Raw genomic sequence first — 16,415 nt, 5'->3', positions numbered from 1 at the left:
AAATCAGCTGGGATCAATATAAGACTACAGCTACTGTTGATCTTCTCCTGCCTTTAACTGGTGGACAGAAAGGAACATGTGCTCAAGTGGTTGTATGACCTCTGAGATGCCCAGCTACCCATGTACACTGAACCCACATCTTCATCTGAGGCCAGGTTTTGTCACTAATGTTCAAACTTTATTTTTAGCTCTAAAATGGGAATGAAAATATCTTTCCCATTTTGAGGAAATCTGAGCATCACATGTGATATTTAGTGACATAAATATTTTGAAAAATACGCAGTATTTGATACATGTAATTTCTTTTGTCTTGTAAGTCCAAAATGATCCAAGTTCAAAAAGTTGGATATAGTTACCTCTTTAACAGTTGTTTTTATGAACTCTTTTCTTTCAGTTAAGTCATAAGCAGGATAATTTTCATATACCTGTAGTGAAAAGGAAAAACAATGTTAAAAGTAGATTTAAAAATCCAATAATATTCTCTATCTTTGGATAATGAAGAAATGTGTGCCATGGACAAGAGCCGCATGTACGTTTGAATAGTACGTTCTAACCACCAGTGGTTCACCATGTAGCATTCTACAACAAATGAGTAGTTTTAATAATACTGTATATAGAGCAGTAAACCAGCATGAAAACATTCTCAGTGTTTTATAAAAGTGGGAGTTTCAGTTGAACTAACAATAAACATGGATGAGGAAAACTTCTTAGATAGACCTTAGGTTAAATGGATTAAATTCTTTATATTGGTAGGTTATCTATCAGATATTTTAGGTATCCTCTTATTCTTTCTGTTACATCATCTAACACTACTTATGATTCCTGAACTTCAACTCTAATGAATTTCAGCCTCCAGAGCATTGCTCAATCCCCTCCCCAAAGTTTTATCACTGAGATCCAGTTGTATCATTGAGTCCTCCACTCCTAAATTTTTACTCTCTAAATTTTCCAACTTGATACCTGCTGCTTGGCTTCACAATGACTTCTGGTCCTGAACTGCCATATACACCAAGCTGGCTTCACTCCTATTGTCTAATTCAAGGTCAGCAAATGTTTTCTGTAGAGGGCTAGACAGTATATCCAGCTATCCAGTGACAGTTTCCGTCACAACTACTCAATTATGTCATTGTAGCATAAAAGCTACCATAGACAACACTTAAAGGGATGGGTGTATGTCTGTGTTACAAAGGCCCACAGGCTGTAGTTTGCCAACCTCTGCAAATATAGTCAATCATTTACATTACTCTAATTGTTTGCCCTTTGTTCTTTCTCTGTAAAACTCCAACCCTTAATTGGTCTAACTACCAACTTTTATATGGTTAAATTCTGTGCAAAAATGTAACAAATTTGAAAAGAATGGTTCCATTTTATCAACTATACTTGAATAAAGTTAAAAAAAAAAAAATGGTCCCACTTGGTATTCAATGTCAAAGCCTCCCTAGAAATCCCAAGGATTTCTAATCAGGTCCCCCTTACATTCTCATCAGTGGCAATTTCATCCCCTTATTCAAGTGTCCCAAACTCCTGCTCTCAGCCAAGAAGCCATTACTATGAATTCCTTCAACTTCCTGACGTGCCTGTTCTCCTCCAGTTCATTTGTGTCTGGATTCATCAACAGTCCTGTTTCCTCTACCTCTGCAGGGACCCAACACTCAATGCTCCTGTACCTTCATCTTCTTTCCCAGAATTGTCCCTTAGCCTAACGCATGCTTCCACTCCCCTCTGACCTTAAAAAGTATTTTATCAACTTGTATCTTCCCCCAATTTAATTACTAAATTAGAAGCTTTCACTTTCCTCACTATTAATTCTGAGTCCAAGGGACAACCCTGGCATTTACCACCCTTCAAAATTGCTATTATGTGAACAACTGTCTCTTAATTGCTGAGTCCAAAAAAACCCTTACGTTCTTCTCACCTGACCTCTCCATGTTATTAACAATCCCCTTAAAATTACACAAATGTATTCACAAAACTCATTCAAATGAACAGAACTAGTCTCCCTTCAATTTTCCTTCCAGTCTGCCCTTGTCCCTCTCCCCTAAAGGAAACCAGTTATCAATTTGCTGTGTATTCTTCCAGACCTTTAAAAATGAGTTTATATACAAACATATAAATATATCAATGGCAATATAGTTTTTCTGTATTTACACAAATACCTCTGTTTTAAAAATCTGACAATACCTGGAAGGTTTTCCATATTCTTTTGAACTGCTACACAGTTCATATTCCAAAAATATGGATGTACAGTTTAAACATTTTCCTACTGATGACCATTTAGGTTGTTTCTGACTTTTCAGTATTACAGACACGCTTAACATTACTGAAACCATTTTGTGCAGGTGTGACTATGTCTTTAGGATACAGACCTAGAAAAGGAACTGCTGGGTTAAAGGGTATTTGCCATTTAAATTTTAATATACTACCTAATTATTCGCCAAAGTTATTACAACTTAAAGGATGAGAGTACATTTCCCTATTCCATTGCCAACCTTGAAAACTGTTAATCTTTATAAAGATTTTGTTAAAGCTAATAAGCAAAAGTATTTCCTTTTGATTTCTATCTTCCTCATTAGTAGGGAAGGTTAATGTTTTCACGTTTACAGGTCATTTATGTTTCTTTTCTGTGACCTGACTTTCCACAGCCATTGTCCAATGTCCCATGTAAGTTAATTACCTTTTCTTAGGCAGGGAACTACCCCTCCCTGCCCCTTCTTGAAACTCTCCTCGCTTGGCTTTTACAGCACTATTCTCTCTGGCCTTCCTTCTACTACTGACTCTACAATTTCTTACATTTTGTAGGAATTACTTCCCAACTCTTTGATGATAATGGTCTCCAGGACTCTGTCCTTTGCCTTTCTCATCCTTTACCTTCTTCTCTAGGCCACCTTATCTTCTGGTTTTAACTCCCAGCAATATCCTAGTCTAGGTTTCTCTCCTACCCTGGAGAATTACAATGTTCACCATTTCTCCCACTTGGATGTTTCAAATACTCCATCTTAAAAGGTCTAGAACAGAACTCACCTTTTCCTCAAGAGATAGCCTTGTTCTACTCCCTATTATGATTAATGCACCCAAGCCCTTACACCCACACGGAGCAACCTATCATCAGGCTCTCTTGATTTCAGACTTGGATTACGGCAGCCCTGTAACTCTGATTATCATGTAAAGGTTTCTCTTGACTCTTGTCTCATTCTTCACCAGTCCGTTCTTCTTGATGTGTCTAGGATGACACTTAAAAAATAAAAATCTTTTTTTTTTTTTTTTTTAAAGAGTCATCCTAGACTGCTCCTGCCAAATACCTTTTAATAACCTACCCTGCCTCCCAATTCCTCATTAGCTTCAGGGAGAAAAATCAAACTCTGTAACAACACATATAAAATCTGCAGAATTCTTTAGTATTCTCTCCTAACTTCTGTGATGAATTCCTTCCAACTCTAGTCTTCAGCCAAATTAAACTAATGACTATTCCTTGCAAATTAAACTAATGATTATTCCTCGCAGTCATTATGTGTCATGTTTTATGTGAATGTGTTGATGTTCCTCAATTGTATGGAAGCTGAAGCTCTAAGACCTCTTCCAAGATGCCTTTTCAGACTCCCCCAACCCCCATTCCCAAGCAGGTACCCTCTGTTCTGTGGTGGTGTGGCACCCTCTGTACTCTTCTAACACAGCTTTCACACACTGTACTAAGTGACTAAAACAGCTGCCTCTTTCTACCCACTAGATTACACAAGACCCCGAAGCCAAATAATGGCTTCTCCTGCTCCATCTCTAACATCTATCCCAGTGCCTGATATGTAGCAGAGGCTCAGCGAATGCTGAATAAGAAAAACGGTATGTCTTAAAAAGGTAAAGAATATTCCACCTTTGGTACATTTCAAATTTTAATTTCATTTTACTGTAAGAAACTAGATTTTAAAACCTTCCAATTTTGGTCTACAGTATGGAATCACTACAGAATCATATTCAAGACTAGATCATTTCATTTCCTGAGACGCATCAGAAGAACTTAAGAGAAGTTTGAGCTAAGAGCCTAATCTATAACATCTCATTTATCATAGTAATATTGAAAATAAGGTGGTCCACAAGATCCTGCTTATTTAAACTAACATAATCTAGGGGTGCATCAATAAAAATAGTTGCTAGATCAGGAAAAGAACATCTACGGAGTTTGAAATGTATTACCTTAACTTTACTCACTGTATACATTCAAATGTTATTTACGAAATGACTCCAATAGGGCAGGTTTTGACTATTTTACTGAAAGTGGTATCCCAGCACCTGTAAGAATACCTGGCATGTGGTAGTTCAATAAATATTTGTTCAATGAATGAATGCACATAAGAATCTAGCTTCCAAGTGAGGGATGGGTGAAAGAATTTTTCAAACAGAAGCAAAATGATCTCAGCATTTGTCCAATTACCTCTTTGCAAATCTGTTTCATTGTGACTTCCTCCAAGTTAGCACTGGCCAATAATTTCTTTACTGTTTCCTTTAACTCTTCATCTGTAGGAGGCTTCTTCAATTTTTTAATTAAAGGTTCATCATCTGAACTATCCTCAGATTCACTTTCTAAAAGGAAGACATTTTATGACATGAAAATAAATTTTTCTTATATAGCAAAGTAAATTAATATTCAAGACACATTAGGAAGAACTCTGTAAGTATTCATCAGATCCTTGAAAAGGTATTAGATTAAAAAATTAAAAACTATAAAAAACTGGTATACTATTTCCCCCCTCAAACGTTCCTCAGATTTTACCTATTTTCCACACATGCTTAAAAACTGTATTATAAAAAAAAAAAACCTGTATTATAGCATATAATGTGTATCTTTAGGCTGCTGAAAATGTGTCATTTCTAACATACCTTTTTTGGAACTATTTTGATTCTTCTTGGTGGTACTGCTATCTGCCTTCTTAACATTAGCACTTTTTACAGACTTTTTACTTTTAGAAGTGGCTTTCTGTTTGGGTTTTTCTCTTTTGGATGTCTTTTTTGGTGGCTGTTGGAAAGAAAAACAAAGTACATACACTGATGAGAGATTACCTGTGATCCCTCTACTCCTCCAGACCCCTCAACAATATTAGAGAAAATTAATGTGTTCAATATCACCAATGAAAAATTATTACTAATTATTAATTTTTGAGATGACTAATACACTCAATGAACTTAATTTTATCCCAACACAAGACTAGTCAGGTAAGGTCAAGAATCAAACATTAAAATTATTAAGTGCTCACATTTATTACACACTATAGATAGAAAACTGTCTACCCCTCCCTTAACTAAGGTCTACCCCATCAGACCTTAATCTTGAAAAAAACTCTAAAATATAGGTACTATTAATATTCTGTTATTTATTGTCAGTCTCTCCCAACTAAAAGGTAAATTCCATGAGGACAAGGATTTTTTTGACCTTTTTGTTTTCACTGACATATCCCTAACTCCTAAAACAGTGCATGGTGCAAAGGAGCTGCTCAAAAACTATTTATAAATGTATGAGGAAACGAAGGCTCAGAGAGGTTTTGTCCAGTCACATAATAAAATAAAGAAGTGAGATTCAAACAGATCTGACTCCGGAACTTGTTTTCTTAAACACTAACTCACAGATAATAAAATGAAAGCAAAGTATACACATACGGTTAGATTAAAATGACAAAATTATAGTTCACTGTAACTTTGTCTTAAGCAGAGTCTATGAAATTAGGAAACGTTAATTCATTAACGTTCCTGAAGGTAAAAGTACCTGTATATAAGGCAAGTACCTCAAGATAATTTAAAATCTCATCTTTACACACCAAAAACACTGCAAATCACTTTTGACAGAATGTTTCTCCAAATGTTTTATACTCTGAATTTCAGATTATCATCAAAATTCAACCTTTTTTTTTTTTTTTTTTTGCGGCACGCGGGCCTCTCACCGCTGTGGCCTCTCCCGTTGAGGAGCACAGGCTCCGGACGCGCAGGCTCAGCGGCCATGGCTCACGGGCCCAACCTCTCCGCGGCATGTGGGATCTTCCCGGTCCTGGGCACGAACCCGTGTCCTCTGCATCGGCAGGCGGACTCTCAACCACTGTGCCACCAGGGAAGCCCTCAACCTTTTTTTTTTTTTTAAGGACAGAGACATTATGTTGAACGTAAAGAAAAATTAAAGTACATAGACCAACCTGTTCTAAACTTAGGTGGGCTCAAGCTATTTCTAAGTGAAGTTCATTGGATTTTAGTGCTTGTCTTTCCTTTTGCTACACTGCCATCCACTGTACATATTTACTTAAGTATAGTATCACCCTACACTACCTCAATAATACACTGTTGGCCGGAAACTAGCTAACCTATCTAGTTTAACTGCGACTAAAAAAATGGATTTAAGCAGTGTCAAAGGGCCAACATGCTTCTAAAAATAGTCTATAAACTTCACCTATGGATTTTTGCTATTTAGAGGCCATTTATACTTTTTTCCTAATTCTCAGAGGTGTTCCAGACATGGGGGTTGCTGGAAAGGCATCAATGGTTCATCAATTTTCTATGACTAACCTGAACTAAGTTTTAAGTTTACTAAGCATCCACTTAATTCCTAAGAACCACACGAGGCTCTGAAAGGAAATACTAAAAATTCATAAGTTCTGTTGATGCACTTAATACACAGAATAATGACTATTATATATCACTCATCAGTCAAAGGTTAATAAAATCTGGACCTGCGGGTCATTCAAATATTTTATAATAAACTTAAGTTATTACAGAAAGCATGGGGGGGGATGAGGAAGGGAGAGCAACAATGTTATAAGCATTACCACTTGATCCCCATTCAAATCAGATAGTTAGAATCAGATGATTAAAATACTTTCAGAGCCTTTAAAGGCCAGGGTATAAGGTAAAATTTTAGAAAGAACACACACTATGGTGCCATTTTTAAACCTGCATTTGGGAGTAGTAATAGTTCAATAAAGCATAAAACTGTGCAGTGATAAATAAAGGCTAATCAAGCCATCTCCATAAAATGTTACTATTGGGGCTTCCCTGGTGGCGCAGTGGTTGAGTCTGCCTGCCAATGCAGGGGACATGGGTTCGAGCCCTGGTCTGGGAAGATCCCACATGCCGCGAAGCAACTGGGCCCATGAGCCACAACTACTCAGCCTGCGCATCTGGAGCCTGTGCTCCACAACAAGAGAGGCCGCGACAGTGAGAGGCCCGTGCACCGCGATGAAGAGTGGTCCCCGCTCGCCGCAACTAGAGAAAGCCCTCGCGCAGAAACAAAGACCCAACACAGCCAAATAAATAAATAAACAAAATAAATTTTTAAAAAATGTTACAATTGGACAAACAAAAGAAATTAAAGCTAAGCTTCTTTCTATATTTAAATCTTCTAAAAGGGAGAGTGTTCTACAGTTTTTTAAATGGACAACTAGCCTATTAACATCTATTAACAAAAAGGTTGCAAACATACTGTCAAAAGTACTATAGAAGATACAACCTAATAGATAAGAGTGTAGGCTCTGGAGGCAAGCTGCCTAGTTTCAAATTCTAGACCCAGGGGCTTCCCTGGTGGCGCAGTGGTTGAGAGTCCACCTGCCAATGCAGGGGACGCGGGTTCGTGCCCCAGTCCGGGAAGATCCCACATGCCGCGGAGCGGCCTGGGCCCTTGAGCCATGGCCGCTGAGCCTGCGCGTCCGGAGCCTGTGCTCCGCAACGGGAGAGGCCACAACAGTGAGAGGCCCGTGTACCGCAAAAAAAAAAAAAAAAAAAAATCTAGACCCAGTACATATTTGGGCCCTAGTTCCCTTGTTTATAAAATGAGGGAAATCATAGTACTCAGTCTTAGGGGGAGTAAGTACATTAATACACGAAAGTACTTTTAATGGTGCTGGGCACAGAGGAAACAATAAATATTAGCTATTACTATTATGAGTGCTTCCTTTTGTAAAGGAATTCTTTCATCATACAAATGTAATTTCCTCCAATAACCTGAAGTTTTCTTTAAAAGGCAAACACATAGAATAGATACATAGAATAGCAGTAAGACTGCCTCAGTGACACCTGTGTTAACTAACCATGATACATCATGCTTATTTCATTACATTCGGGTAGAACTGGACCCACAAATAACCGAATCTCTGTAATAACAAATTATGTTATTTACACTGGAATTCGCTTATCTTTAGTAACCAGTTACAAATTACTCTGTGATAAACTTAAGGTAGGAATTCAGTAAAGTATCTTTTTCATACTGGTAAGTGTTGGCATGGGGAAACAGTGAAAACTGGGTGGTAAAATAAACTGTAGAAACTCTGGGTTTCATCTTGAGCAGGGAGGCAGTCAGATAAATAACTCACATCATGTGCTTTAGCCCTGCAGCTGCTAAGAATCATCTGAGCTGCCCTGAAGATGAGATATTATGTATAGGAAAAAAAGGTAACTGGGAAACAGGGCATCTCAAAAGACAGACCTTGATATTGGAACCCAACGTACAATTTTTGGCAGTTAAGGCAAACATGGCAATCTGGTATTTCCGAGGTAATGAAAAGGGGCCCTGGGAGAACTGAGAAGTAAAGTTAAAAAACATGCCTACTTAAATTTTACATGACCTTTCAAGTCTTCATTACTTTCATTCCCCCTCCTGTACTTACGAAAACCTCACTCATGAGTCTAAACCCAACTTAGCAATCACCTCCTCCAAATCTTTTATAATACCACCAATTTGATTAATCTGTAATCCCACAGTACTTGACCTACAATTCATTTGCCCCTTCTTTCTGGAAGGCACTGTGAAGCAGTGAATTAGAACACAGGTTTTTAGAGCCAAACTTCCTTGGTTCAAATCCTGACTCCACCAGTGACTAATTTTGCATTCTCAGGCAAGTCACTTACCCTTCTGTATCTGATTCCACATCTGTAAAAATGGAGGTAATAATACCAGACTTTGCTAAATTTAACACTCCCCCCTCCCACACCTTATCTCAGATACTGGGGTACATTTTGCAATCTACATTAAAATGATGCCTTACAGGCATTGCAGATTTGACAAACTATGGCCATGTTTGTAAAATTTTGTGAGGATCAAAGGAGTGAATACATAAAAGGCACCAAAGAAATATTTAACGTATTTATGTTTTTTAAACTGTAGGTAGTTGCATGTCTCTTCTCCCACTACACTACAAGTTTCTTAAGGGTGTTATCTGACAATCTCCACAAGAGACACCTATCTAACTTAGCTCTATCTGTCCCTAACAACCACAAGAGTGTTCGCCATAAAGTAGCCATGTAAATATTTCTTGCCATGTTCACCTCTGTATATCGTTTGCAGGATCTGGTTTACCTGTACTCTGAACCCAGGACATGGTTAAAAATGTAATTAAAAGGAAAAAGAAAAAAGGCATTTGTATAGCACTATTTTCACATACACGATCTATGACCTAAAAAACAAAACAAAGCAAAAAAAAAAAAATCCAAAGACAGTTGATCTCATTATAAATAAGGAAAATTTATCTGTGTAGTTAAGTGAGCCAATGTCTTACAGCTAGTAAGAAGCAAGACCTTGATTAAATTCAGTGTGCCTCCTGCTGCATTAGTTGCTTATAGAAATGACTAATGTACCTATGTATTTCTTTAAGCCAGAGGTGAAACTACTGAACTAAACCAATGCAGTAAGTCAATGATATCATAATCTATTTATCATACTGTTAAATTTAACTTTTTCTGTTACATACAAATGTTACTGATAATAACAATGAATAAAAAATGTTGGCAGAAAATACAGAAGGGCAACAAAGGACAACCAAACTCAGTATCAGGGCTGTCTCTGGCCCTCACCTCCTAACTTTGTATGGGCTCAAGATCATTTCTCTAAAAAAAATTTTTTTTTTTTTGAAGCCAAGATGGGCCTTCGGTGTAATCCAATTTTACATAGTTTTCTCCAAATCTTTCTTTTGTTATGCCAACCTCTCCTGTTTATCCTTTAAGGCTCAGATCAAATTGCTACTTCCTATGATGTTTCCCTGTCTGGATCTTTGCTCCCTACCTGCCCCTAGAAAGAGATAAATACTCCATCTTGAGCAAACCACTTTCTTAGCTCTTAAGTTATACTTTACTGTACTTTCTCCCTCCTAATCTTTGACCTCTCCCCTCCTACCAACTAGATGGAACGGCTTAACACAGAGACTCTTATTTGTCTCTTGATCTCCACTGCAGAGCTTAGAACTGGCACACAGCAATTGCTATGTAATTATTTGGAAAACTGGGATGGGAAAAGATCCTTGAAGACTAGATAACTTTAACGATCTATTCCAACCCTGAGGTTCTATTTCATTAGAATCACTCTGCTTGCTAAGACAAACATTTTTTCTATCAATAGCAGTTAGCCAAACTTCTTGATTTTTAGTATCAGTCTTCTGGCACAACTTACCTAAATAGGTTGTACATTTAAGAGAGAGAGAAAAAAAAGTGTGCAGCCTGGGGACCCATGTATTTTTTAAAAGCACCACAGTACAATGAGAGAGAAATATATGGTCTAGATCTGTCACCAAGCCTTTTCTATGAAGTGCCAGACAGTAAATATTTTAGCTTTTGCTGGTTCATATGGTCATTGTTGTACATTCACCTTTTTTTTACAAATATTTTAAAAATGGAAAAACCATTCTTAGCTTCTCGGCTGTACCAAAAAAACGGATGTGGCATACAGGCCATAGTCTGCCAACTCCTAGTCTAGATCATGAACTGCTGGAGATATATAGGGAAAAGGCAGAGCCAGATAAAGAGATCAATAGGATCCTTTATGTCAATAGCTTTTAGTTTTAAATTTTTTCCAGCAGAAGTGGATATATGCCCATATTAACTTTCCTAAAGCTACTGCTTAAAATCAGATTTGGACATAGAGCTGAAGACAAAAAGTATGACCTAAAGCTCTGGAAAGTTGGTTATTTATTGTATCCTCAAAGTACAAAAATGAGGATATATCACCTTCTCTCATGGAGTCAAGACTAAATAAGAAGCAAGATGTGAAAGTACATGGCACACAGCAGATCTCAATAGTATCCTCCTTGTTACATACCAATAAATGCTTATGGAATGAGTGGTACTTCTCCCCAGATAGACTGTCAGTTCCTGGAAGACAGAGGCCATGTCTCTTTTCCCCACTTAGCAAAATGCTCAGGTAGAATAAGACAACCATTCTGAAGGAAGGAGAATGATCAATCTACCCCCAAAGGTTGTATTACACAGCCATGCCCAGCCACGTGGGTTCTCTATAGTCTGGCTTCAAGGTACGTTGCTCTAGCTTCATCTCTAACTGCTTTACTTCTGGAAAAACTACCCAACCACAAACAAGCGTGTCTGTCACAGTACTTTCCTACTCCCCATCTTTGTTCACGTGTCCAACTTTCCTTTCTATCCCCAAGGTCAATTTCAATTGGTATTTCTTCCATCTCTCCCCAAAGCTGTCACTCATCAACAGAGAGATTCTCTTTCTTTTGAAATCCTATATTAAGCGTCAATCAAATGGTATTTGGGTAGGAAAATATTTTCTGTAACCCCAACAGCACTTAGCACACTCTCAATTTATTGAACTGAGCAATCAAAAAGTGATTACATTAAAAACCAAGTACTGGCCCCCTATTTTAAGTCTTTTTTTTTTTTTTTTTTTTATGCGTTACGCGGGCCTCTCACTGTTGTGGCCTCTCCCGTTGCGGAGGACAGGCTCCGGACGCGCAGGCTCAGCGGCCATGGCTCACGGGCCCAGCCGCTCCGCGGCATGTGGGATCCTCCCAGACCGGGGCACGAACCCGTGTCCCCTGCATCGGCAGGCGGACTCTCAACCACTGCGCCACCAGGGAAGCCCCTATTTTAAGTCTTTTTAAAAATATTCCGAATATTTCAGTAATTAAACACAGTACGTGGCATTATAAAGCAAAAACCTTGGAAGCACTTATGATACTTAACACCTTTGTTATTTAATCAAATAGGAGGCAAGACTGTGAGTCTTTCAGCAAAATGTATGGGGAAAAATTAGGTAAAAAAAAAAAAAAGAAAAAGCTAGTTTCCAAATTCTCATAGGATTTATTTCTAAGATTCTGGCTTGCCATTTTTGAATATGCTGTGAGTGGTTCAATCAGGACCATCCAGTACTGTAGGTATTTTTTTACATGCTAAAGGGAAACAGATAAAACTGAGAGCTGCCATTAATTTCAGGTAGTACAATGTACCGTCATCTAAACTTTTTACAATGTACTGTAGTAATATAAATTTTTAAAAATTTGAAGATTTTCCATGTGTCTGATAACCGTGAAGGTATAGAATCAGAGGAATGACACGAGCACTTTTTGAAGGAAGGCAAAAAAAATTCTTGGGAGAAGGCTTACCTATCTTTTATAGGCAGCAGGGCTATTGAAGGAGGGTCTCCAAAAAAGACGCCTGTCACAGAGCCAGAATCCTGTCCTCACAGCAGAAAGGTTGTACTGGGTGAACAGATGAACAAAATAAGTATTAGCTTAAAATACACTATTCTTTTAACAACTTGGCTGAGAAAACTCGAGAGTGCCAAGAGTAAAGAATGTGCAAACCTTGCTATATTCCACAAAAGATTATGAAAGCAAGTTTAACCCTAAACAGATTTTATTATGGTAATTATTCAATTTTGCCTTCCAACAAAAGGTTTCAATAGTTTATATAATTCTGTAATTCCTCTGATCAGATTGAGATGGGGGAATTCTTATTTTTTAGAACATATTTAAGGACTAACAAAGCTTTCACGTTCACCCTCCCACCACTACCAAATAATTTCTCAAATGGCCCAAATGTTTATCAAAACTATAACTGAAAATTTCTCTCACTTGGTAAACATTGTAGGATGGCTCACTCAACATTACACTTTTTATCTGCCTTCCTCCTATAGACGCAGGAAAGCTAACACTTGGGTCTTACTAGCCTCCCCTACAACTAGAGGTGGCTGGGTAAAAAGTTCTGGCCAATGAGATGTACCTGGAGATCTCTGGTAAAAGGTATCCCTGCCAGTGGGGGAAAAAGCCAAAACATCACTAGAAAAAATCCCTTTACTCTTTTTTTATCTGGAACAGGGATACAATGCCTAAAGGTAAAACAATCATCCTGAGATCATGAGGTTTAATGCCACATGTAAAGATGGTGGCTCAGGAAGAGACAGTCCCCAAATTCTTAGTACCTTTCTTGAGCCGCTCTACTAGCCCAGAATTGCCTCTCTGCGGACTTCTAGTCCTGAAAGAAAAAGGGAACTCCTGTTTTGGACATTATCAGTAGGGCTTTTAAGTATTCAGAGCTGAAGATATTCCTGATGTATCTGGGAACATTCAGATAAATTCAATACTCACAAAGTAAATATCTATAGTTTGTTTTATACTTTCCTAGAGATAAAGAGTATTTATAAAAACACTAGGAAACAAAAACTGAAGAAGCATTAAACTAGCTTTTAAGGGTCTAAAATATAATTAGAATTGTTTTCTCTAATGTGGAGAGCACTGCTTCTCCGTTCTTTTTTCTGTACTCTCAATAATTTCTCTGTACCTAAGGTAATACCTGTTGTGAACGGCATGCCTGAGTATGATTTAATCTCACTGGTTCATTTCAGGAATCCTCCCCTAAAGATCTACTCCAATGTGTAAATCAGCTGATTTTCATAATAAGTTTATAGAAAATAATTAAACCTCTATTCTCTCATTCTAAAGAAATCTCATCTATCAGTTTCTTCCTGGTTCCAAATTGCTCTCCTTCTACTGCCCTAAGTAAGCAAATGTCCAAGAGCCAAGGTGATAAAGAAGTTTAGACCAGCTCTTTTATAAAGGAATTATTACCCAGGTCACACTCAGAAAGAGCACCTCCTTATGTGAATTAATTCTAAAGAAAAAGAGAATTTCTTTTTCTGTAACCCCAACAGCACTTAGCACACTCTCAATTTATTGAACTGAGCAATCAAAAAGTGATTACATTAAAAACCGCTTTTTAGTACTTGTGCCAAGTACTACTCTTAAGTGCTTTAAATAAAGGCACTTAATACAACCCTTGGAGGCTGGTACTATCATTATCCCCATTTTAAAGGTGAGAAACAGGTACAGAATTTACAAGTAACTTGCCCAAAGTCAAACAGTGACAATCAGAGTACAGCTGGGATTTGAACCCAGTTTCCAAGAGATGGAACCGCTCGCTGCATATCATAGAAGCAGAGGTATAGGTACAGAGAACCTCAAACAAAATGTCTTAGCAATTGCTGGCTAACATGCTAAATGTGACATATTTCATATAAAAGACTTAAAAAAAAAACAAAAACCCTGTCAATTCTGTTTTAACTGCAGTTTTCAGTGATTTCAAACATATATTTTAAAATAACATTTACTTATAAATTAAGTATCCTATTCTTTCACACAGCTAAATATGGAAAGTAGCAGGTGAATAATATTCAGCCTCATATAACTGGCTAATGAACAACTATAACTTGAACTGGATTTCTGCTTAAAACTTCTGACTTCAGCAATATGATACAGATTATTTGGTCCAAAGCTCTCAATTTACAGAGGAAACAAGAAACAAGTTCAGTTATTTACTCCAAGAATCTAAAATAGAACAAGCAGCTGATCTTAACAGGGAGAACTCTTATCTATGAAGGAAAAATTCATTTCAGGAAATAAAAATAAATAATATTAACCCAGTAATTTTCCATGAAAAAAAATCTGCAAAAAACATTACATCTATAGGGCTTCCCTGGTGGCGCAGTGGTTGAGAGTCCACCTGCCGATGCAGGGGACGCGGGTTCGTGCCCCGGTCCAGGAAGATCCCACATGCCGCAGAGCAGCTGGGCCCGTGAGCCATGGCCGCTGAGCCTGCGTCTGGAGCCTGTGCTCCGCAACGGGAGAGGCCACAACAGTGAGAAGCCCGCATACCACAAAAAAAAAAAAAAAAAAAAATTACATCTATAAGCAATCCTCAACTTTTCCAATCAACCTGCAATTCCTCTGTATAGCCTTAGAAAAGAGGTCCTTTCATAGTATTGACCAAAAATACCTCAGTTTATGAAGTCCCTAACAAGGATGCCACTTAACAGACTCCTCAAAAAAACAGAATAAGGGAAAACAAAGTTACTATAGAAATACTATCCTTCCTGCCAACACTTACCTTTCAAAGGCATTCAGAGCCTTTCACAGCAATGGAATCAGCAATAAAGTTTTTGAGGAGGATGGCCCTAAATTTGAAGGAGTCTTTAAAGAAATGAAGAATACCTATGTTTGCCAGAAGGTTATTTATCAGGAAAAAAAAAAAGATTTCTCAGTCCAGATTTTACTGGCATTATATTTTATGAAGTCTGTCAATACCAGTCCAAGTAGAAAAACCAAAGCAGAAAACAGAGCATTATGATATAGCTTTTAGATTGTGTTGCTTTACATACTTAATGTCTGAAAGGCATTTTTGTGGTTTTTTTTTTTTCTCCATGGATTTTCATCATTTGACCTGGGTTTCTAGCAAATGATCCTCATTTAAGGCAATGAAGAAAGAAAGGCTTTGATCTGTAGTGGGACAGTTCCATTTGTGATCATTATCCAGGAACCAATATGGTTATAAATCAGGAGTCATCTACATTCACAGATGTCAACTAACTCTATTCAGAACAAAGGGACAATAATCTGGAAAGCAAATGAGAAAACGAGTGTAAAATATCCTCACTTTTTAACCTGCACCTTAGTAATGACAAGAAGACTGGATTTATAAATCTTGCATATGGTAAAATGTCATCTTAATACTAACAGTAATAGCAGCAGCTAATACTTATATAGTACTTGTGCCAAGTACTACTCTTAAGTGCTTTAAATAAAGGCACTTAATACAACCCTTGGAGGCTGGTACTATCATTATCCCCATTTTAAAGGTGGGAAACAGGTACAGAATTTACAAGTAACTTGCCCAAAGTCAAACAGTGACAATCAGAGTACAGCTGGGATTTGAACCCAGTTTCCAAAGGCCATGCTCCTAATCATCTTGCTTCTACAAAAAAAATTAGATGTTTATATTCTACGACAACTTTTCATGCTTTAAGTCTGCCTTTAAAAAGGTCTTGGGAAGCGTGCATAGTGAATACACAATAGTAGATAACCCAAAATTTGCTGAATGAGGAAATCTATTACTGCAAAATTGCCACTATTTATATTCACATATAAATAACACGTTTTCCTCCTACATGTCCTTAAAATCTATTCCATAAAAACCCTAGTGCTCAGATTACTCATCTTCCTTCATACCAAAAATATATTAAGATACTAGTTATGAAACACCTGCTGGATCTGTAGTATCCTTTTTAAACTTATGAAGCATTCTATACTTAGCTTTATAGAAGTCTTTATAAACTCTGACCTTAAAACAAGCATGGATTTTAAATACCTAAAGACAAGTATACACAAAAT

General features: G+C 37.4%; 1 protein-coding gene across 1 annotated transcript in view; it reads right to left on the bottom strand.

The window, feature by feature from the left end:
- DEK (DEK proto-oncogene) overlaps positions 1-16,415 on the bottom strand; it is a 30,625-nt gene that overhangs the window by 1,886 nt on the left and 12,324 nt on the right. Inside the window, exons 8-10 of the mRNA XM_065885395.1 lie at positions 4,870-5,005; positions 4,424-4,572; positions 357-425 (exon numbers count right to left, since the gene is read on the bottom strand). Coding sequence (XP_065741467.1) covers positions 357-425; positions 4,424-4,572; positions 4,870-5,005 — 354 coding nt within the window. The remainder of the gene's footprint in view (positions 1-356; positions 426-4,423; positions 4,573-4,869; positions 5,006-16,415) is intronic.

This window comes from Phocoena phocoena, chromosome 10 (assembly GCF_963924675.1).
Source record: "Phocoena phocoena chromosome 10, mPhoPho1.1, whole genome shotgun sequence".
Classification (NCBI taxonomy): domain Eukaryota; kingdom Metazoa; phylum Chordata; class Mammalia; order Artiodactyla; family Phocoenidae; genus Phocoena; species Phocoena phocoena.
The sequence above is the reverse complement of the archived record's forward strand: the minus strand, read 5'-3'. Positions and strand labels throughout refer to the sequence as shown.